Source organism: Pelobates fuscus, chromosome 3, assembly GCF_036172605.1.
Source record: "Pelobates fuscus isolate aPelFus1 chromosome 3, aPelFus1.pri, whole genome shotgun sequence".
Taxonomy (NCBI): Eukaryota; Metazoa; Chordata; class Amphibia; order Anura; family Pelobatidae; genus Pelobates; species Pelobates fuscus.
The window spans coordinates 45,041,340-45,065,562 of NC_086319.1; the positions used below are offsets into that span (position 1 = coordinate 45,041,340).

Below are 24,223 nucleotides of genomic sequence, written 5' to 3' on the forward strand. Positions count from 1 at the left end.
CTTTTTATTGGATGTGTTCCTGAATGGTTTTAGATTACTCCACTCCCAAAATGAAAAAAAACAAAAAACTATCAAATGTACCCTTATTCCAGTACTAGGAGAGTCTTCTCAATGTAGCTTTACTCTCCATAATGTGAAGTCATCTGAGAAGCATGGGAGCCATGCTCGTGTGCAGCAATTGCTGCCATTGAAACCATTGCTTCTCTTTAAAAAGCAGTTATTCCCACTTTGGCCTACAGTTCAAAGTGAGTGAGGCCAGAAACTCAGACATTTCTAATATCATAAGGGCCAACAGTCCAACAGTCCTGATTTCACTGGGGCGGTCCTGCGTTTTTGGCAACAAGGTGTTTAAGGTGATGCAGTTCAATTCTCTAATTTACTTTGTTTGCTGGATTGTGTAAAACTAATCCAAGTACCAGTGGATAGATACATTATACCCCTAGGGCATTATCTGTTTTAACTTTTAGGCATTACTCCAAACATCATGAACACTTCTACTTATAAAAGTGGTCATAGTTGTATGAATCTGTATGTGCAGCTTTTCTGCTTAAAACTCTGCCTGTAGAGTAATCTGCACTTTTATGCTAGGGGCTAGTTGCGCCATGTGCTCGGCTGCCCTCGTGCTGCGGGGATTCAGATTGTGGATTCTTCTCGCGTATGCCCCTCCTGTCGCTAGGTATGGACCGTGATAACCCCCAACGGTCCAAAGGGGGGGGGGGGGGGTGGGAGACGGTAGCCCCGAGGGATCTGTGTCCAGGTCACTCAGTGCGGGGAGCGGCCGTCTCCCCGCAGCTCGATCTCCGGCAGGCCTCAGAGTGTCATGCTGGGTTCCCGAGGGGTTACAGGCTTGAGTTTGGAATCGGGCGATTCCCCCGGGTAACCCCGTCATGCTGGCTTCCCTCCTGTGCGTGATTGTGCCGGTGTTAAGGGGAATTACCCCCGAAAAATGTGTAATAGAGCGGGAGCTGAGGTTCAGCACCACCGCTCAGTCTGGTTGCCAGGCTCCGCCCCCCCTCCCGCTTTCTGAAACTCAATCTCTCAAAAACTGAGCTCCTTGTCTTTCCTCCTCCTAATACTGATCCTCCTCTTTCGCTCTCCCTTCAAGTTTGTGGTACCAACATCAGTCCATCCTTCCAAGTGCGCTGTCTTGGCGTCACATCCAGCATGTTGCCAAATCCTGTAGATTCCATCTTAAAAACATAGTCTGCATCTGCCCCTTTCTTGCACCAGATACTACCAAGGAGCTTGTCCACGCTCTAGTAATTTCCCGCATGGATTATTGTAACCCTCTCCTGATTGGTCTTCCCAAAAGCCGTACTGCACCCCTACAGTCCGTAATGAACGCTGCTGCTAGACTGATTTTCCTCTCTAGTCGTTTCTCTCACACCTCACCCCTCTGCCAGTCCTTACATTGGCTTCCTGTATGCTATAGGAGTCAATTCAATGTACTAACTCACACCTATAAAGCACTGAACAACTCTAGCCCCTCTTATATCTCCTCACAGATCCATAGGTATGTCCCTTCTCGGTCTCTCCGCTCTGCCCGTGACCACCTCCTGTCCGTTGTCCGCACCCGTATGGCCAACTCGCGCTTGCAGGACTTCTCGCGGGCGGCTCCCTTCCTATGGAATAGCCTGCCTACCGCCATCAGACTCTCCCCTAGTCTTGCATCTTTTAAGAAGTGCCTTAAAAACCATCTCTTTAGGAAAGCTTATGGCCTCCAAGACTAACCCCTACCTCACATACCTGTCTCTTGCCCTCTCCTAAAGGGCAGCCCACCTTATTTGATTGCAAAATCCTGTCCTAATGTGTTTTACACCGCACCTCCTATAGAATGTAAGCTCGATTGAGCAGGGTCCTCTTCAACCTATTGTTCCTGTAAGTTTATTTGTAATTGTCCTATTTATAGTTAAATCCCCTCTCATAATATTGTAAAGCTCTACGGAATATGTTGGCGCTATATAAATGGCAATAATAATAATATACTTCTCAATGTGTTTTCCACATGCATTCTCAACCAGTGAGATTGGTCTAATGAAATGCTTGTCTATGAAAAGCGTTTGGTTGGACCATGGAGAAGGGAGACATGACGACAGGTCGTGGAAGGCAGTGAGAGTAGCTCTGCCCAACTCCACATTTCACCCAAGTTGTTTATTTATTAAGGTTTTTGTTTTTTTTATATATTTAAATAAAAGAGGGAAACACAAAGTGAGTAATGCTCATTAGGGCATTATAGAATTATAAAAATAAAAAACAGTTAAGCCGGAAGGGGTTGAAGTAACCCTTTAAAATGGCTCTACAAAATATGCAAAGACCCCTGATGGTGACTGCTCCGCTTGAAGTCTGGTGGCTGCAGGGTGCAATGGAAGGTTAATGTTACGTACCTGAACCTGTCCCTTGCAGCTGCCTCCATGGTATTCCTGCCAGTCCTGTTCAGAGCCAATGTCTGTGTTGCACTCTCACGAATAGCGCTGGATTCTCCTTAGACACTACCTTTTTTCCTGGCTGAGGAAAATGACAAAACTCCATGGCAGTAGCTCAGCCTTTTGTTATGCATAATGAATATAGTAAGACAAGGTAGTACCTAATTTGTATTATTATATCTTTGGACTGTGTTGGAATTTCATTGCGATTCCAACACAATCCATGTGAGTATTTCATAAAGATTTTATGTTTATGAAATACTAGCCGGAGGCGGGGGGGGGGGGGGGGGGGGGGAGACAGAGCAGCTTGAATATGTTGCCTTTGGTTAGTCAATTTCATATTTGCTCTTAGGGTTTTATTACATTTCGTTTCAGGCCATCTGTCTTTATCTAAATTTATATAGCTCGTAAACCGCTTCTGTGCACTTGTATATTAAATAGGTTTATTACGATTTAAGTTTAACACAGAAATCGGATTCTCCAAGTGTTTATTTTCCAGTATTTTGGTCTAAAAAGTTAAAATCACTTTGAATTTGTGACTGTTCACGTTACTGTGCAGAAAATAACTCTGGTGATTTACTGTGTCTTATTGAATCATTGACACTCACCCACGCACATTATTATTGGAGAAACATTCTGCAAGCTAATCGGGTACAGATTCTACAGTTTGTCTTAACCATATTCTAGTCAGTTGGTAAAACACAAAGGGAATTCTCTCCCAAACCTATAAATAAACTGTTTTCTTGCCATAACTGCTCGATTTAATTGACTGCTCAGGGACCTGTAGCTTACACAGTAACCAGAACATAACGATCTTGTTAGTAGCCTGTCTCGCAGTATAGGATGGTTTCCACTTATCCTTCTTCTATATTTTCTTTGTCATCAAGGAACATGCTGTAAGGAGATGCATTGTGTTTAAATAAAGAATCTGATTGGTGTAGCCAAGTCATTTAGAATGTGAATAAAAATGATTTATTTTTTTAAATAGTAATGTTGTTTTATTTGACTAAGTATAGCAGTACTACCTACCGGTGTACTTGGGTGATGTTAAGAGTTTTGTAAACTATATTATTTGCCATTGTGGTTAAGAACACCTTTAGCTGTTTAGAATTTTTGCTTTACATCAGTGAATGGCAAATTGTGGTGATTGGACCGGTGATGTTTGACAAATGTTAAAGGGATATTATAAGCATCAAATCAACTCTCGCTTAATTAAGCTATTCAGGTGTATAAGTAATGCCCCTGTAGTCTCACAACTCAGTTCTTTGCCTTTTAGGAGTTAAATCACCTATGTTTTGGCTGAGGCAGGTCTAGCCACACCTCCCCTGGCTGTGACTGACACAGCCTCCATGAAAAATATGGTTTAGTTTTCAAGCAGATATTACTTTGCTTTATAAGTTTTTATCTCCTTCTCTGTAAGTTGAACTTTAATCACACACAGCAGATTCCTGTAGGCTATAGAAGGCCATTAATAGAGAAAGAGATAAGAAATTCTAGATTGAACAGACTTTTAAATAAAGGACATGTAAACATTAGATCTCTCGTTACAGGAAGAGTTTAGGAAGACTGTGTAGGTCACATGCAGGGAGGTGTGATTAGAGCTGCATAAACAAAGCAATTTAAACCTTAACCCAAATGTCAGGGTATTGAGCCGTGAGATTGCAGGGGCATTATCTAAACACCAAAACTGCTTCATTAAGCTACAGTTGTTTTGGTGCCTATAGTATCCCTTTAAAGTTATCCCCAGACTTGTTTCAACAGTAGAATTTTTAGTAATTGCCATGAAAACCAAGTGGTGGAGGAGATTCCAATTGATTCCTGCATTCCATTTCTACCTTAGGTGATTTTTTTCCTGCTTTTAAGAGCATTGCCCAGCTTTACTTTTTGAAACCTTTTTTCATAATTTTCCACACTTTCAAGTTTATTCATTAAACTACTCATTTTAAATTTTTTTAATTAGAATGACAAAGTTTCGGCAAACCTAAACTGTTTGAATAATTAATTTCTTTGCTACAGTCAGAGTTAAGCTATTTTACATTTTGGATTTTAGCTGTACAGTTATGAGTTGGGTAAATATTCACATTTTTGACCATGTATGTACATAATTTGATTTCATGTATGTGTCTTTACAGTAACCAGTAAATGGGTCTTTCATTTTTTTTTTTAATTTTTTTTTCCCCCTTTATTTTTAGATTTGATAACAAGCAGCGATGATTCTCAGCTGATAATCCCCACAAAGATGAGCCAGCGCCAAAATAAAGAAGCTTACCTTTCACCAACCAAAGATTTGGTCCAGGCTACACTTAGTCCAGGCATCATTCATGGTCATGGTAAGAGATTGATTGAAACCTACCATATATAGCCTTGTAACCTTGAACACAGTAAAGTTTGCTTCTCTATCAGAAGGCTGTAGAAGATTTCATTAATCAATGTACTTCTGGCAGTGTTCGTCGCCAAAACCATATCTCCAGCCAGCTTCTTGTGCGGGTTTTGTTATGTACCCGTTTTATATTGTGGAGGTCACAGGACTGTCTGTATTCGTGACTCATATTCCCTTTTATTTTTGTATGTTCACTTCAGATCATTTTATTTTTAGACCTTTAAAGTTTCTGAAGTACCGGATGTGATTGTAGTTGCTGCCATATTAAATGTTCCTATGTCCTCTGCACGAGGGAGGAAAGACGCACATTGTCTTATAGACTTTTTCTATTTGAAAGTTAGAATGCAAAGCTTACTAAATTTAGCACTAGGTCAGGTATGGTTAACTCCAGTCTCCAGACTGTTACACTACAATGCCCATAATTCTTTTAGTGATACAGGCTGGCTGAGTATGACAAGAGTAGCAGTAGCTAGGGGGACCCATGTACTAATTCATTAAATTCTATTTTAGAGAGTTTTTGGGGGTGAAGTTCCCTACAATATATTTTAATAAACCACAGTACAGTGCAGGAGCAGATGTATAATTAATGGCTTTACACTTTCTTATTGTTTTAAATGATTTCCATTTGCTGTTTCGAGGGCAGCCAAAAATGAACCCAACAGCTGTTTAACTACAGCTACCATGATCCTCTGTTACCATTTTGCTGCAAACAGCCTTATGATCAAATGATGTTGTTGACCATCCGTGTTATCTTTCTGCTGTCCATTTATCTAAGACACCTTTGATTCTTGTGGTGAGATTTTGAGAGATCTGTTCGTATAGAATAATTGTTTCTAATTAACATGAAAACAGAGCATTGTGTATATCTGAGCAAAGCCGTTGTTAAAGCAAAGTGTGTGGTCCTCTAAAACGAAAGATCTACATTAGAGCATTTACCAGACAAACTAATAATTTAGTATTTTAGTCTCGTTAATGACTTGATTAGCACAAGTAAGGCATTTGACATATTATTGGTAGTGTATCAAGAGTCATTACTACATATAGTTCTGTGGTGCTTTCCTCTTCCTCTTTCTTTGAAGCGAACTAATATTCCACTGAACAAGTCCAACAATGACAACTCAAGTAACAGTGTAGATCCTAAGTAATTTCAAGGACCGCTTGAACAGTAAGAATGCACTGGGTAGATGCGATGTATGCCAATTTTCACACTGGGGAAAAAAAACAAAAAAAGTGAAATGGAGTGTGCTCCAAACATAGATTTGGCGCCTGCCAGTGAAAGAAGCCATCGTACCCATCTAGCGAGGGTCGTAGCTGAGACCGGTCCATGCGTTTGCACATAAGATACGAGTAATTGTCCCGAAGTGGAGCAACGAAGAGAAGCAGTAACTTGTACATAGTGAATGAGTTTTAGTCCATGGACATCCCAAGATCCCCTGAAATCGTCCAGGCCACTAGAGGGAGACGGTTTTGCAGAATGAGCGGGTGTGTCTCTCCTTGAGGGTTGGATAAGAGAAGTGCGAAGTCCGGTAACATCAGTGGATGATCGTATGAGTGTTCCAATAGGTCCGGGAACCAAGCCTGGCTCAGCCAAGCTGGAGTGATCAGCAGGAGAGAGGTGTGTTGTGTCCATATCTTGTGCAGGACTCTTGCCAGCATGGAAAACGGTGGAAACGTGTAGGCTCCTTGGTTTGGCCACGTCTGGAGAAACGCGTCCACTGCCTCGCATTCCGGATCCGGGAGCCAGCTGAAGAAGTTGGAGGTTCGTCCGTGAAGCAAAGAGGTCTATCGGTAGAGGACCCTTGAGCAGTGCCAGAGTCTCGTAGACCTCTACATTCAGCTGCCAATCGCTGTTTTCCCTCGGGAGGCAGGAGTACCAGTCCGCTGTGAGGTTGGAGATCCCCGGAAGGTGTTCCTCTCTCAATGTGATGTTCCTGGAGAGGCAGATGGTGTAAATATCCTTGGTTGCCTCTGAGAGTGCCTGAGAGAGAGCTCCGCCTGGGCGATTGATATACTGTACCGCTGAAATGTTGTCCATACTCAGTAGTATACAACAATTTGACATGCTTGGCCCAGCTGCGGATTTCAAACAAGCCCACTATTAATTCCAAGCAGTTGATGTGCATCTCTGACTCCTCGTGTAGCCATGGACCCCCTGTGGAGGAGTCTGTGCAATGTGCTCCCCAGCCCCAGAAACTGGCATCTGATTCCACCACAAAATCTGGTGAAGGACCAAAAATGGCTTTCCGACAGGCTTGCATATGGAGAAGCCACCAACAGAGTTCCGTGGGCACCTCTGCGTTGATCTGTATCAGCTGATTAAGTAACCTGCTCGCAAGAAATGAGCCTTTAGTTGTTGCATGGCTCTGTAGTGGAGGGAACCTGGCTATATTGCCTGGAGAAGACAAAGTTTCGTCTCTATCTGTTCCAGGCTGCTAATGTCAATTCAGTGCATATTGTACATCTGTTAGTGCACACAGCATACTAGTTACAGACAAGCTCATCTTTCCCTCCGAAGATTGCTTCCCCTTTGCTCCCTCCTACCCTCTGTGTGCCCCCTTCATCCTCCCTCTCTCTCCACTCCCTCTCCTAACTTCCCCTAGCCAGCCCTAAGCATGTGCAGTTGCTCTGAGCCGGCAAAATGGGCCAGTCACAGGTTTCTGTATGAGACACTTGTGAATGGACTTAGTGCGTCCCTTGTGACGTCAGAAGGAGTGCAGAAGTCAAGTCCGGGAACTTCACCGGGCGCTGGATTTAAGGTGAGTATAAATGTTTTATTAGCAGGTTATACTGCAATTGGAGGAGACTTCTCAATAGTACCCAATGGTGCATTTTACACAGGTCTACACCCTCAAAAGTGATAGAGTAACCATTTAAAGTGAGGTTGATCTTGTGCTGTGTTGGTGAACCCATGCAGAATGCATTAAAAGTCTCCTGTTGTTTAACCCCTTAAGGACACATGATATGTGTGACATGTCATGATTCCCTTTTATTCCAGAAGTTTGGTCCTTAAGGGGTTAAAGTACTTTTATGTCAGTTGTCTAAAACCAATTTGTCCTAGAGGTGCTCAGAAAAAGACTTTGTATCTGAATCTCACTAATGGAGACGTTCCTGCATTTGTTGATTATATTATGTAACCTATAAAAAGGCATTGGTTAGACAGGAATAACCTGACTTTTAGGAAGACGTGTGAGGGGGCTACAATGAAGAAATTACCAGGTAAAGGAAGAAGGAGATGGTTGCTACCTAATCCTTTTAACCCAATACTTATTACTAATGCATAGTCCTGGGTTGGTTCTCAATCTTCATGGTTGCCTAGGAAACCGTTGATCTCAGCGTGCATCTTTGAGGCATGTCAAGCCTTGATCAGCTTGCAATCCCATGAAAGGTGAGAGTGTTTGAAAGGGAAATGGGAATAGGGCCCATCAATAAAACATATCAAAATAGATTTTATTTTCCACTAGTGGACTGTTCGTAACTGAGAATTCAGTCAACTTTACCAGTGATTTGATGGGTTAAAATAACAGTTTTTTTTTTTTTTTTACACACTTTCACTGTATATTATTGTTGTTGGATACTAGGGTTAACTATTTTCACAATATCAGAATTTGCATGCGACTTTTCTATCTTGAAAACTTAAAATAATCAATATGTGATTGAAGAATGCCCTTGGCATTGCATGAGTTTGCACTGCATTTCCCCTGATTCCCCACTAGCCTACAATACTCCTGAACTCTTATACATGTGTTTTTTATTTTGATGTGTAAATGATATGCTTCCAATGAGTCGTACTTAATCTCTTCCAGTCTGTGGTTATTCTTGTCCTTGGTTTGCTAAAGGTTTACATATATTGATCTGCCCATTTACAAACATATTTGTATGGCGGTGATCTATTGAATTTTGCTAAACCCTTCCCCACACTCCTCTTCTTCTGCCACTGTTAATGGATGTATATTAAGTTTTAAGATTGTACTTGCTAAACACTAAAAATGATGAGTCTGCATTGCCTGGGTTATTGTACATTGTGTACTGTATCTTTCCCGCTTGCACATATTTATAGAAACATCAGGTATTTTTAATCCTTAATACTTTGGAATTCTGCAAACTGAATATGTTTCTTTGTATCCAGCTGTACTGGAGTGACATAAAGATGCCCTTTAAATGAATGTTTGAACGGGACATTTTGTACACTATTGCCATAGTTGTAATCTTTGTGTAATGTAAAAAAACAATGAGCTAATGGTGGCATACTGCTATTTTTATGCCAGTACTGAATGCTCATAGTTGCCTGCATTATTTTGTGTTGATCTGATCATTGACATTGCAATGGTGGCTTCTCTAATGGCAAACTATCACATGGGCATGGTACCTCCACCATCCTATAGTATTTGGGATGCCAGGGATAGCCATCACTCTCCGAGGAGCTGGTACGAGATAAAGGATCTTTGTGTGCACAGGTGGCTGCACGAGGGGATGGTGACAGGGATTTGGCATTATAACTTTTAGTATATATTCTGAGCCTAGTCAAGAAATCTCATAGAACTCCATTCTTTTATTACACGTGTAGTAACGGAGAGCATAAAGATGCCATCAGATAGAAAGAATATCACTGCTGGTGGTCTGGTGGTTAATAATACTCATGGTGCGTCTGAGGCCCATACAGAAACTGGTTTATAAGGGCAGCAAAGAGATCATATCAAGCTAAGTTTCTACCAGAAGTGCTCATAACTCCTGAATACATTTGCCTTTTACACAATATAGTTTGCTGAGTTACAATCACATGCACGTGAAGGATAGTAAGACTTATCTGTAATAAATTAGCAATAAATAAGCTTGTAAATGCTTATCTTTTGTGTAAAGTGAATGCAAAACTTTATTCCAACGAGTCTGTTTTGGCCTAAAATCGTCTACTCCCCTGCCACTTCATAGTCACCCGCTTTAGTAAAAAAAAAAACATTATTACCAAATTCCAATATGATTATTCTATAAGGGCTAAAATACAGAAAGACAAGTAGTCCTGATACTTGACAAAACTTGAACGGAATCATGCATAATCAAGACTGAAATCCCATTTTTCCCCCCTCAAATTCTTAAAAAATGATTAACCAGAGGTAATTTAAATAAATAATGTGAAAATATGTGCATAATCTTAAAGGAAATGGGGGGAAAACACTGGTCTAGCAGATGTGAGAAAAATAATCACCCAGAGTGAAAAATACAATGCATGAAAAACAAATCACAATATTAGAAACAATGCCCCCTGTGGACTGAAATGTCCCTCTCATGTGACATCAGGACATTAGAGTTGAGTATTGTAGTCCACACTGAATATTAATGTAATTAAAGTAATTGCTCGGTAACAGTGCTAGGTAGATGATATATTTACAATTATTATCAAAACTATTTTCAACAAATTATTGACTGGAGCAATACAGTCCATATGTCTATGTAGACAATATTCACCACAAGAAAAAAAAAAGAAATGTAAAAAAAATCTATCTGTCCTGCTGGTATGGTCTCCAAAAGAAACAAAAAGTAAAAATACATTTTGCTTGTCAAGCCACTCTAATCTTAAAAAGTACAAGGCAAAAGCTACTACAGTAGAAGTTCAGCAAAGTCCATGTGTCAGTGACAAAATCATGAGCTCATAAAAGAACGATCATACTCTGATATTCAGGTGGGGTGGTGGGCTGTGGTTTTGGGAGTTCCTTCGCTCACATTTTAGTATTGCAGTCTCTCTTTGCTATTAACCTCTATCGTTTTAATTCTGTATACCTTGGAGTTATTGCATTACTTATTAATTCTTGGCTTTCCACATTTTCTAGTGCTGAGCATTTTGTTTAAATAAATTTGCTTTACAATATTACCAAATTGATGCTCTTGAACTTTCCACCTGTCATACTGGTTTGTTGTTGTCGTCCCCGTCCCCATCCCCCCTCTATTTCTCTCTCTTGAATTTCTTAAAGGACCACTATAGGCACCCAGGCCACTTCAGCTCAATGAAGTGGTCTGGGTGCCAGGTCCCCCTAGTTTTAACCCTGCAGCTGAAAACAGAGCAGTTTCAGAGAGTTTACACTGCAGGGTTAATCCAGCCTCTAGTGGCTGTCTCCCTGCATGCGCATTTGGCTCCACTCAGGAGCTGACGTTGATGGAGGAGGAGAGGTCACCAGAAATGAGGAAGCCCGGCGCTGGATTAAAGTAAGCAAATAAATGGTTAATTAACCATTTATTTGCCGTGGGACGGAGCCCTAGTCACTGTTTAGGTGACTAAGGCTCCATGGCGTTAGGAATACAAATTTGTATTCCTAATGCTATAGCGTTCCTTTAATGGTGTTTGTGTACAACAAAGCTGGGAGTGTATAAGTGAGTTTTGGAAAAGAAAGTCTGGCCGTCTCGTACCAAGCCGTGTATACAAAACACAATTCATATCATGAGTTATGAGTTTAGTATCTGACACATCCGTTTAGGATTTATTTATGAAACAGAAGTTATAGTTTAATGCCAAAGTTACTGAATTGGAAAATCTCCAGCATATCTATTTTGGTAAATGTGGCGATAAATGCGCTCTGTACCATAACCACTAGATTTAGCTTTACTGGTTATGGTATGTAAGGAATTTATATACATCTTCTGCTTAATTTGTGTTATTTTACAATAAAAAGGATGCTCTCATTATTGCTAATGCTTAGTCAAGTGAATGTAAGCTTTTTAAAAAAAAATAAAATTCTTTATTTTTGCAATTACAGAAATTGTGATATATCTACAACATAAAGGCTTGTGCAAGAGCCAAGTCATTTTCATACATCATGTTTGTTGTGTTACAGAAAGGAAATCAAGTGGTATTAAAGCATATATGTTGTCAAACAGTGGTATCAGGTGTGATCGCAACCTGTCAAAGGTTTTACAATTTTATACAGTAAATAAAATAAATTCAGTAAAGGAAACAAGTAACTTAACATAACACAACTGCCCTGCTGATATATATTCAGAAGGATGTGAGTCATAGGCTGCAGCTCCCGCCATAGGGGTCAGGGAGCCTAACGCTCCCCCTACCCTCCTGGGGAACCTCCCATCCACAGGCACCCCCAAGAATCCACCAGCTGGGGCTCTTTTATGGGCTACGAGCCGTGACCCTAACTGGCATCCCCCAAGGGAGCCTGAGGGGCGAAAGACTGAAGAGATGGAAGTAAAACGTTCTTTTGATTTCTCTTCTCCAAGGGCAAAGCTTAACTATTGTTGCAAAATCACTCTGTAATAAACCACTATGAGACTGGGTCCCGGAACCTCTGTTTTTAGGGCTAATGCATTGATGACCCAAAAAGTTTTTTGTTAAAAAGTTAGCGAATTCTTTGTCAGTTCTCTACAATTCCTTGTTTAATGAATACGCCTCACAGGTTACAAATTGAAAGCTGTAAATATTGATATATCTACGAACACCAGGGGATAAACTCAACATAATATGACGAGCCCAGAATAAGGATTGTCCTGCCAAATCTGGGACGGTTGGAAGTTATGCCTTAAATATGAAATAATTGAATGAATAATTATAAATATTTTTTGTCAATGCCCAAGCTGTTGCCACGCATTTAGCTATTGGAGAATAAATGTGTTTAAGCTCTCTAACTCATGCAATGGGAGTCTCTGGTTTTTATCAAACGTTCGCAAGATAGCAATGGACATCACAACACAGTTTAATCCTGGCACAGACAGGGCACACATTGTGTTAGAGTTAGAGCACTTTCCCTGTTGAGCATGTGAGCACAGCACTCACAAGAAACTAATAACAAACAAACTGGAACAAAGTGTTCCGACTGCCTGATCGACCACCCTGGTGGGCTGTCTTATTTTGGCATCAATAATCTACTCTAAGAAACACCACGTACTTTGTTGTAGTTATAGTGTGTAGACTGATTCTTTTTTTTTCAGACCTCACAAACATTATACAAAGTAGAAAAAATCCTTATATGAGCATTGGTATATTGTAACAGGGCCACTATGTTTACGTAAATGGCTGTGAATTTTATTTAATGAGAGATAATAAATGGTTAACATATAGAGAATTGTTTGATTAGGGATATGCCATCTTTTAAATGAGTTCAATTTGCTGCGTCGCAAATCTGCAGTCTATTGATTGCATTGTTCATAATATAAGTTAATGTTTGAGGCTCTCGCACTCTAGTGTCGAATAATAACTTCCTGCAAGGTCATCCCCCACCAGACTGTGCATTTCGTAGGGTACAAATGGTGCGGATGAATTATCCGTGTATTTTCTGTACCCCAGAAACGACTGTTTTGCTTACTGACAATTTAATGAAAATTAGCTTTGTCAGACACGATGAGATAATTCATTATTTTCTCTGGCTAAATCCTTGTTCCTCTGTGATGTTACCCATGATGACTCTATGAAGACGAGTTATGTACCTGTGAAGTACTCTGAATTTTGGCTGTATATATTAAAATAACCCAAATGCTCAATTAAATATTAACAGCGGAAGAAATGAAGACTGATGGGATCCAGTTTAGAGTTGGCTATAGTGTGTTTTTCCATTAATTCTGCTTACACGTTTCTAGTGTTTCGTACTCCGGGGAATACCAGTGGTTTTGGCAACATGCTTCACATCGTTACATGAACTTTCCAAAACGTCCTCCCGGATTCTGTAACTTTAATTCCTTACTTATGGTTCTGTCACATTTTATGTATCATAGCTTCTCTAAGGACTTTGTCAGGGGCTAGAGGGTGCATATGGTAGATGGGAGTTCTAATTTTGCAAGAGCTGAAAATATCACTATTGATATTTTTTTTTTTTTTCTAAAGATGGCATAAGGATCATGCGTCTGGACAATGCTGTGAACGTTCCTATGTCGGAATTATTTTCTGTATAGCTTTTGTTGTTTTAGATTTCCTTTGCAATGCTTGAGAGTTGCTAACTCTAGGTTTCCATTTCGTGTACTGTCTGTCTTTGATTTGTGGATTTCATTATTATAGCTTGGGTTTCTTTAAATGTCTCGGGCCATATTTTTAGAACATTTCTTTGCTCCTGATCAGCTCTGCAAGCAAAGGTTACAGACTTTAAAATCTGCCAGTTTATTCTTTATGCAAAAAATCAGGGATTGAATCTCTTAAACGTTCTATAAAACAAAGTACTGTGACAGACATTGGAACTAGCAATCACTTTACAGGGTTTAATAGGATATGTAAAAGGTTTCAACTACTTTGTAGCACAAACTGAGCTCACGCAAAAGCAAATATAACGGAACACTCCAAACACCATAACCATTACACCTTCCTGTGGTTGTTATGGTTCCAGGAGTGCCCTTACACCTTCCCATTGTAGGTAGTTTAATCATTTTACCTGGGGTCCACCGGATGCTGCTCCTGCTGTAGGCTCTCGTAGTCTAAGCAGTGTAGTTCAGGGCTTGCTCAGACAAATTGCTTACAGCTCTCTTTCGGCTTTAACAGAGGTGGGGGTGGTGCATGGAATACGCCAGGTAAGAAGTTAAACTGTTTTAAAATGTTTTGACTTCTTATAGAGGGGTGCCAGTGAACTCCTGGTGCCAGAACTACTACATCATGTTGTAGTGGTTATGGTGTTTCGAGTGTTTCCTTAAAAATTTGCGTATTTATGTACGTATGTATTTTATATCTGTTTAATGCAGGGTGTATTATACCCAGTCTGTAGTTGACCTTCTAAGCACATAAAAAGGGTAGTGTAAACATTTTTCTGCAGGTTTTGCAAGACTATGGTGTTTTGTTTTTCTTTTATTCTGTTATGCTGTTTCTAGTTGAGGAAGTAAGGTTAGTCTATCTTGGTATGTGCATAGGTCCAAACAGATCGGAGTATAGCCATAGATGGAGTCCGCTCTAAATGTGGGGAATTATGTATGGTCTATGCCTAGAATCAGAGAAAGATTAAAGTAGCCCGTCTGGTTCAGACCACTCTCCATGTCCTGCTCGGAAAGGTATGTAGTAGAAAAACATAATCTTTATTCCAAGTATCAAATTGAAAAGGATAAACCAGCATAACAAAGGGGTTACACGGCAAAACAAGAAGATATAGGTTGACACATTTTGGGTTGATACCCAGGCTTCCACGGCACTTAACTATGTCTAGGTCAGCACTTTACATTTCACGAATATCGATTGATTTTCCAATGGTGCTTTTAGTAAACGGATGTGAAATAAGGATGTCATTTGTAATTTTACAACTGAAACCTTTAATGTCTTGGCTAGCCACAGGAGCGTTTAAAGGGAATGATAGACATTGTGGTTTAACATCAATTGTACTGTCTGTACGGTAGCTTTCGGCTTTGTTGGAATTAAATCCTTTATGGTTCACTAGAAATATCCAAACTGCGAATTTCATCCTATTTGTTTAACATATTACAATAAATGTTTTCTTCACGCAGTCTGCATAACGCTGTAGCAGTGGGTTCACTTGCTTCCCACGTAATAGTTTTTGTATTGTTGTTTATTGTACTGTATAAGTAATGTTGTTCTGTTAACAATAGTCTTGTGTGCTCTAGAGTATGATTCTGTAATATCTGATCCCAAAATGGTGGGATAACTACCATTATTGCCAAATTTCGTCTGCCTTCTGAATTACTGTTATTTTAATATTTTTTAATTTTATTTTATTGTTCCACGCCGTTTTTGTGGTTTAAACATTTTAACCCCTAATTTACTATTGAGCTGCGAATGCAGTCATGGAAGTTGGCTCCTATAGGATGAGCAGTCAATGTTTTGTTTAAGTCATAGGAAAGTATATTATAAAGCGTTTTATTTTCCATTGTCATTTTTATGTTTTAATGACATTTAGTAGAACTTTCCTGTGCATGACTGCGTCGGTCATTTGGCAATAGGCCTCTTGGGGGCAGTAAGGGTTGAACATTTTGTATAGCTGGAATGTTGTCACTTTTGAAAATTAACAGAGACATTAAGAGCACTGAGCAGAGGGTAGCAGAGATCACATGGCTATTTAGTCTGTTTGGCAAAGTTTCAGCCATATACACTGGGGCAATAGAGCCTTGTTTAGTCCGCAGGGTTAGGAGAACATGCGATTTGCATTGCATTTTCTGCACATCCCCAGTATATTTAAACATTCACTGGAGCAAGTCCTGTTTAGAAAGCTGTATCCTGGTCCTCAAAGCTCTAGACCAGGGGTTCTCAACCCAGTCCTCAGGACCCCCTACCAGTCCAGGATTTGGGGATTACCTGGGTGTGTCTGAGGTGTTTAGAAAAAGGGAAAGAAAAACACCTTAAGGTGTTTTTTTTTCTTCTTTTTTCTAAACACCTTAGACACACCCAGGTAATCTCTAAACCCTGGATTGGTAGGGAGTCCTTGAGGACAAGGTTGAGAACCCCTGCTCTAGACGGTATGGGTCACCCCTAGGATTGCCGGATTCAACATGTTTCCTGGGCACACATCACCTTGGTGTTGTGCCTTATATGAATTGGTGTTGCTCAATTGTGTGTACCATTCTAATGCTATGGTATTATCTGTATCATGGCAGTTCCTTTAGGGCATGCGTGGGGAACCTTCGGCCCTCCAGATGTTTTGGACTACATCTCCCTTGATGCTTTATGGCTGTAAGAGCATTATGGGTGATGTAGTCCAAAACATCTGGAGGGCCAAAGGTTCCCCACCCCTGCTGTAGGGGCTCCTCTGGTTAATTTGGCAGATTTTTGTCCTGCTGCTGAATGACTTACAGTACATCGCATACGTTGTTTATCGAAGTGATGTTTCGAAGAAAATCAAGCAGGATTGATAGACCCATTTACAACGCTATGTGTCTGTTTCATTATATAGTAAATATCTACACTTTCTTTGTGCTGCAATGCTTAATTCCACGGTGTTGTATAAGTGATTATAATGAAAACTCCATGTTGATTGACTATTGAAAGCTAATTAACCAAGCATTCAGGTATTTACAAACCCAAAAAATCAGGAAACTACAAGCTTAAAATAGTTTATTTTTATGTATATATCATAATCTAGCTTTTTTTTATTCGGGTGATCGCAAATTGCACAGATGGTGTTTTCATCTTTGCCGTTACTCACTGTAATTAACAGGTAACATGCATGTATCACCTGTGTTCAGTCCAAGAGACCCTATATATCCAAGAGTCCAAGAGACCAATATATATTATATATATATATATGACTAGTGAGAGTTTCAATCCCAGGCGGCACCTAGCGCTATTTTAAATACAGCAACAGCTGCCCCAGTGTTGCTTTTAAAGTCACCCATTAACCCAGGGCCGGCCCAAGACATTGTGCTGCCTGGGTCCACGGATGAAGTGCTGCCCCCACCCCCATCTCCCACACCAAAACACACCCACATCTATTATGTTCGATCAGGGGTAGTCAACTTTTTAATACCTACCGCCCAGTTTTGTATCTTTGATGGTAATATTTCCATCCACCGGTGCCGCAGTAACTCGATTGTTTAGCGCAAGTGCATCGTTTTTTGTTTTTTTTGTTTTTTTAAAGGAGGGTTTTTAAAAAAAATATGTACTTAAATGTATCTAATTTTTATCTTTTTTTATCTTTTTTTCATTTTCGGTTCTATTTTCTTCTGTGTGTGTTTGTGAAAGGTGCAGTGTGTGTGGGAGATGCTGCCGCTGGCTGCCTGCCTCTCCCCCATGGTACGTTCTGTATAGGCAGAGTAGACACAGGTGGGGTAAGCAGGTGCCTACTCTGCATTGCTGAATAGGCGCCGCTCTGGGGTCACCCTTGGCCATCTCTTGAGCAACCGTCACAGAGATTGGCCCACACGGCGCCCCCATTTCATTGCGCCCCTTGTAGTGGCGCTCATGGGAGACATGTGGGGTGGCAAAATGCCGCCCATATCCAGCTGCTGCCTGGGGCCACTGCCCCAAACCGTCCTAAGGACGGGCCGGCCCTGCATTAACCCCTACACTATCTAACACACTACACATTATTATTATTAATAAAGCGCCAACAAATTTGCAATGCTGTACAATAAATGGACGAACAGTAAAATATTTGTAACAAGATGAGTGCAGGGCTCTCAACAGCCTCTGTTGTGGCACAGGAACAGGGGGTGTTGAGGGCCCTACTCAAATGAGCCAACATTAACCTAATAAACTACACATTAACCCCTACACTACCATAACAGCACTCTAAACATTAACCCTTAACCAGGGTCATACTCAACCTATTGTCCCATATATTGTCTCATATATTGTTACATTTCCCCCTTTTTATAATATTGTAAAATGCTCTGGAATAAGTTGACGCTATAAAATACCAAAAATAAGCGTAATAATCTGCCTCTATTGATTAACCTATGGTCGGAAATGTTACGCTCACTGGTATCACGTTGATTGGCACACCGCAAACATTTGTCTGATGAATTGATTGTCAAACCAAGGCTGCACCCATCATATAACTGTTGTTTATAAGATAATTTATGTCCTTTTCATTGCCAAGGGTGTTGAACAATTGATCTGGCGTTAAAAGGTTTACCTACAGAATGATATGCCAACATAACACTGTTAAGTACAAATAAAACCATTTGTGCCAAGTTCCTTTTACTACACTGTGAGAAATGGCATGGGAGAAATTTGCCATAAGGCAACACACTGCTCTTTTTAAATTGAGGGTGCAAAATACAGATCTAATCATCAATGCTCGCCATGCTTTCTTCTACATTGCTAATGTATTATTATTGCTATCTTTATTACTATTGCTGCATTAATAATAAACTTAGTGTGTTGCTTGAGCAGTTAATGGCTTGATTATCCCTTCACCGTGCTAAAACATACAGTATCCTTGTCTTTAGTATTATTATATATGTTACATTGTTACACTGGTAAAAACAAACCGCTCCAGTCCTGTCCTATCCAGCTTCCAGCACACATAATGCTCCTTTAATATGGTGAGAGCATGCAACCCCACTCTCACAGCCCCCCTGTTTAACTCCATTCAGTGTGAATGAAGAATCTTGCTCTGCCAGTAGACTGCTGACCTACTTGCCCTGGTAAGCCTCTGTCCTGGCAGAGCATACCCAGAGTGAAGCCTGAATTATTAGCAAGGAAATGGGACGAGGGAGCAAGTCCACGTATTTCAGGTAGGAGGAGCTGAGGAGGGAGCTCTGTGCCTGGAGAATAGGCTGTCAGCAGAGAACACAGAGAGAGACACAAACCTTTCACTTCTGCTCTGCGTGTAATGCTTTTGAGTGGAGATCTGTCCAGCTCCCTGTGTTAGTGCAGGGGAGCGGAGAAATTCTTCATTGGAATGTTGGCTTCTGGGGTCTAATAGCTTCAATAGAGGAGCATGAACAGCTTCACCCCCTGCATCTCTGGGTTCTAGAATCAAGAGACTGGAAACTGAAGGCAAGTATAGAGCTGCAACAGCTTGTTGATTCAGAGCAACAGTGTGTGAATGCTGCGCTGAATTCACTAATGCAGTGAATTAATTTGTCTGTGTTTTTATACTGTGTGTGTGTTTGGAGCAGGCTTGGACGTGACTTTTAACAAGTTAGTATTTCTACTGTTAACAGGTTCTATAGGTGCACTGTCCGAGATATCTCGGATAATACCATCAATGTAACGAGATGCTTTGCCATTTTTCTATTTTGCAATCCATGTATTTTAACCCTGTCAGTGCCAGTAGGGTGAGATACTTTTTGCTGCATGTCTTTCTGATGCTTGAGGGGAGGGTGGTGAATTAAAAACACACAATAAAAATAACCCTGCCAAGTAAATCACTTCCTATTCACATAGTAGATTCTGATTCATCCCTGGCACATCTTGATGCTGTTGCTGCCATGTGAATACGTGGTAGCATTCGTACGCAGGAAACATGCCAATTCTTATGTAGCCTCTCAGAGAAAACTGTTTTTCTGGAGCTCGCAGTTACTATACGAAATATAGATGTCACTAAGACTGAAGGATCGCTCGGTTTCCGCTTTATCGCTTTTGTTTGCAAGTAGGAGCCACCATATCAATTAATGAGATAATAATAATAATGAATGCCATAGGACAGGAACATTTGTGAAAGCCCAATGTATGATTTATTATTTACTAATTCTGAGCAAAATATTGAGTTGTTAGAATAATTATGAGATGAGACTGCAACTCCCATTACCCTCAACCTGCTATAGCTGTAGGCCATAAGGGTCGATAACAAATGGAAGATTGCGAAATACCCACACTGGCTACTAAAAAGCTCTGAAAACCGTCTAATGATTGGACACATACACTTTACTAAAGTGAGAATTCAAATTGGATTCAAGATGAATTAAAAAATGTAGGTCAAAGTAGCCAAATTCAAAGCATAACCGACTTAGGGATTTATTTATTTTTAATTTACCTCTCTTGGCTTTTAAGCTTGAAATGACCCTGATGCTATATAACAGGCCTTTGACATATGACGCTACTGCCTTATTCCCTGCCACAGACTGCGTGCATTAGTTTGTGCTTTCCAAAACAGTCCTTATGCCACATCAACAGTCCTTGGTTAAAATATTTCACAGTTCTGTTTCTATGGCGATACTCTGAGAACCTGAGCCATCGCAATGCTTGAGGACTGGGTTGGGATATCACTGCTCTAAACCACTTAGTCAGTTTAATGGATATCTGAAAATGTTTAACATCTCAAAAGCGACTGTTTAACCCTAAACGGATATATTTACAGTGATGCTTTCAATTATATACGTAGACACATATTGAGTAAACTCTTCTACTATTTCCCAGATTTACATCTTTTAGCTAATCCCTCTTTGGACCATCGATGACCTGTTTGGGCATGGCTGATTTAAGTTAGTGAGTGCAGAAGTGATGTTTACAGCCAAACTTGGTATAACTTGCAGCTCAGCCTGGAGGGTTAACAGATTGCAAAGTATTACTTTACTTATGTTGGTTAGGGTTAAATGTTCTTCCTGTTTCTCCTGTCATACGGATACCATTGCTAATCAGTCAGTATTTAAGCATTTCCATCTGTGTACCATCCTTTGCTAGCATCTGCTTACATGACAGCACAGAATTATTCTGGGGCTGATTATTATGTAATTTTAGGCTTGTTTTTTTTTATTGGCTCCATGCAAGTGTCACTTGACCTTCTTTTATGAAGCTAAGTGCACATGTATCAGCTCATTTAAGTAAATTTAATAGCCAACTGATTTTCACACACACCTTGATTATAATATTATTTATGTATGTGCATATGTCATATATTTTATATTCCCACCTATTTCAGACCCGTTACGCTGTGCCTCTCAATTACTTCAGAACCCTTGAGCTTCACGAGAGTTGTCAAGTTTGAGGTGTTGGTGTAGGCCAACAAAGAAGCCCTGGTAGATAAAATCACTAAATATACTGTAATATTTTGCTGACAAATGCCTATGGAAACAGGGATAGTCTAGTAATAAAATACCGGTTTTGTTTTATGCAGGTGTGTAAAACTCTTTATGTGCACAAAATGGCATTCAGAGGGTTAATGATTGCTAAGTCCTTAACTTGAAGACATACTTGTTATGAAGCAGGACAGGGAACATGTATATACTGTGCGTGTTGCGTGTAACACAGACACCATATAGAGGAAGGGTGTAGCTTTGGTTTTGACATTTAATACGGCTAGTACCCATTCAACTCTTTGGAAGACAAGACAAGGCCATAGTCCCAGACTCCGTGTATTCCTGCATTGGTATCCCTTCTACATGCTAATGGGTGTACATGAAAAGTGACAAGTTGTCTTTCACTCCCCTGCTTGCAGTATACATTTTCCATATACTGATCATCAGAGCACTTGGATCCTGGAAATAATGTCTCAAAATGAACAAACAAAAACCGCAGTGGCTAATGTGTAGCAGTGATCGGAAGGTAGGACAGTGTCTGAAACTAGACCGGAACCCTCTGTGAATGGAACACTGCACTTACATGGCAAATGCCTTTTAACACTTCCAGTTTCAGCAATGGAACGTGAAGCTTATACTACTCATACGATTAACATATACCTTTCTTAACCCTTTAAATGCCAGCGAGTTGTGTCGGGTATTTCATCGTGCTATGCTTCCCGCCCTTGCTCATCCAACTCTTACATTTCTACTTACCCATTCAATGTGTTAATCCATCTTAATCAATAATAAGCAAATCTTTAAACGGGGAGCATGCTCAGAAAGAGCTATTTAACACCCGCTGGTTTGGCACTGATGGGGTTAAGCACCTTTACGGTCACTGACAAGGTAGGGTAACATGGATTGTGTATCTGTTAAAATATTCAGTACTGTGCAAGCCTACCTGGTTGCTCAGGCCTGCAATCAGAGCTTCTCTGCTGTCCACATGAGTACATTACAAGTAAGTAGGTTGATTAAATCAATATCCCTTCTCTCCTGACACGCTTCGTGATGTGCTGTGTTGTGCTGTGCTATGGCTTTATGGGTAGATGTAGCATTGGATTTGCCCCGTCATTGTTTAGGTAAAAAGATGCCCAAGGAGTCCTGGGACATATTGAAAACCATTTTTATTTTCATATTTTTTATCAGTTGGGAAAAGAAAAAGAAGTAAAATAGAATATGTGAAACAAAATAACAGCAAGGAAAGAAAAATTATTTTAAATAATTTAAGTAGTCATCCACTTTGTTACTATTTAATTTGCCAGGTGCCAGATGATATCTTGTAAGGTGCTCTTTAAAAGTGAAACGTTGTAGCATTAAATTATTTTGCCGTGTCGTGTAGTGAAAGGGTTAAATCTCTGCAGCATAAATCCCAAAGTCACAGCCGTGTCTCCCAATCTGTGAATTTGCTAAGTGTAATCTTCCCCAGAAAGGGTTAAACAATGTTGTTGCTTTCCAAGCCCATCCCTAGGGGGGAAAAAACATTGTTTACAGATTAAAGACATATTCAAATGTCATGTGCTTAAAGTATTGGTGTCAGGACTCTGCTATTTAGAATTCTGTGCCAAGACATGCACTCTCGTTTCTTTAGTTATTAGGCAATTTCTAATTCTTCTATAAACACTAAATCATTCTGCAGGCGTATTGTGCAGGTACATGTGTGGTAACAATGAGCTTAATTTAGTTTAGAAAGGATCCGCATTCTTCTATAAACTGTTAAGAATGATTCAGTAGCAATTGTTCATTCATAATTTTTTTCACTCAACCTTTCTTTACTGGAGTTAGCAGTGGTCAGACCATTATACTCCCACATAATTATATGCTGTAAATTAACAGGATAAAACATGGCACGCTGCATTGTTCTAGATCAGGGATAATCAGTATTAGACAAGCTTGAACACAACTGGACGTGGTTCTTTTTTCTATCTTTTGGCCACTCCTGTTCTATATCACTGCATTTAAATCATCCTATAGAATATTTCCCTCCATTAATCCGATTTTTTATTTACGTTCTCCGTAGCTTTGTAGTTTGAGATGCAGAACGTATAGACACTCTGCAGGACAATAGGTGTAGTTTCCAAATTTGTGCGTAATACAATTATATGTTGATCAACATGTTTGTTCACTTTCCAGATTTGTAGTCGCACCAGTTTGAAATATGTAGCAAGCTAGATTGTCTATTCAGATGGCCTAAAGATAGATTACATTTTTATTCTTAGCACCCTTTACTTTCTAATGTTCTTTTTGTCTTACAATCCAGAAACCAGAAGATTTTACTGCCAGGCCAACACCAGAAGCTTACAAATAAAAATTGGCTAGATACAGACGAGCTTCATTCCCCCCCCCCCCCCTCCCCTCCTCTCCCCCCCCACCCCCCTTCTTTGCTTTTCACATCTTAATTGGGTGCATTAGATTTGGCGAGATTTCAGCTGGTGAATAGATTCTAACGACTTTTAGACCATATGTTTCTTTTTTGCAGTTCTAATACGGGTCCCTTATTAAACGGTATTAAAAATTGATCTTTCCAAAGTCTATAAAAAGTTGTTAGTGGTTTCTGCATTGTACCAGCTTGGTCCTGATGGTCCTTCTTCAGGGGGTTGTAAAAAGGTAACTCTCAAGCTCAAGTCACTTGTTTTACAACAACTAGGCAATGTTTCAGTGGCCTGTGGGATTCTTGGAGCAAGCTCCTTAGTTAATAGAGAAGCTCTGTTATTTTTTTTTATATATTAGTGTTGATGATTTGATTAGATGTGTTAATTTTAACAGGAATGAATCATAGGTGTGTGTGTGTGTGTGCATGCTGTGACATCTGTAGGCAGCCGTTCCAATGTTCTCATTCTAAGCAGAATCCGTATTGAAAACTGTTACCCTGACTACCTTCCTGAGCCATGAAAGAAGAGGCCCTTCTCCGACGCAGGTCATGTGCTGGGGTCTCACCTGGCTCTTTCCTCCCACGCCCTGACGGACGGAAACTTGTCAGAAATGCGTCTTTCGGTGGATACAATGAGCTCTCTCCGACTTTGCCAGGTTTGTGTTCTTCTCTTGTTTTATTTAAATGCTTACA

At 40.2% G+C, this 24,223-nt stretch overlaps 1 protein-coding gene across 4 annotated transcripts in view; it reads left to right on the plus strand.

Moving 5' to 3' along the window:
* OSBPL8 (oxysterol binding protein like 8) overlaps window positions 1-24,223 on the plus strand; it is a 246,460-nt gene that overhangs the window by 148,178 nt on the left and 74,059 nt on the right. For 3 of the 4 annotated variants that reach the window (XM_063446989.1, XM_063446990.1, XM_063446992.1), the window contains one exon: window positions 4,616-4,753. In XM_063446989.1, coding sequence (XP_063303059.1) covers window positions 4,616-4,753 — 138 coding nt within the window. Of the gene's footprint in view, window positions 1-4,615; window positions 4,754-18,951; window positions 19,160-24,005; window positions 24,187-24,223 lie in introns of those variants that run through there. The other variant, XM_063446991.1, reaches the window with a different exon arrangement.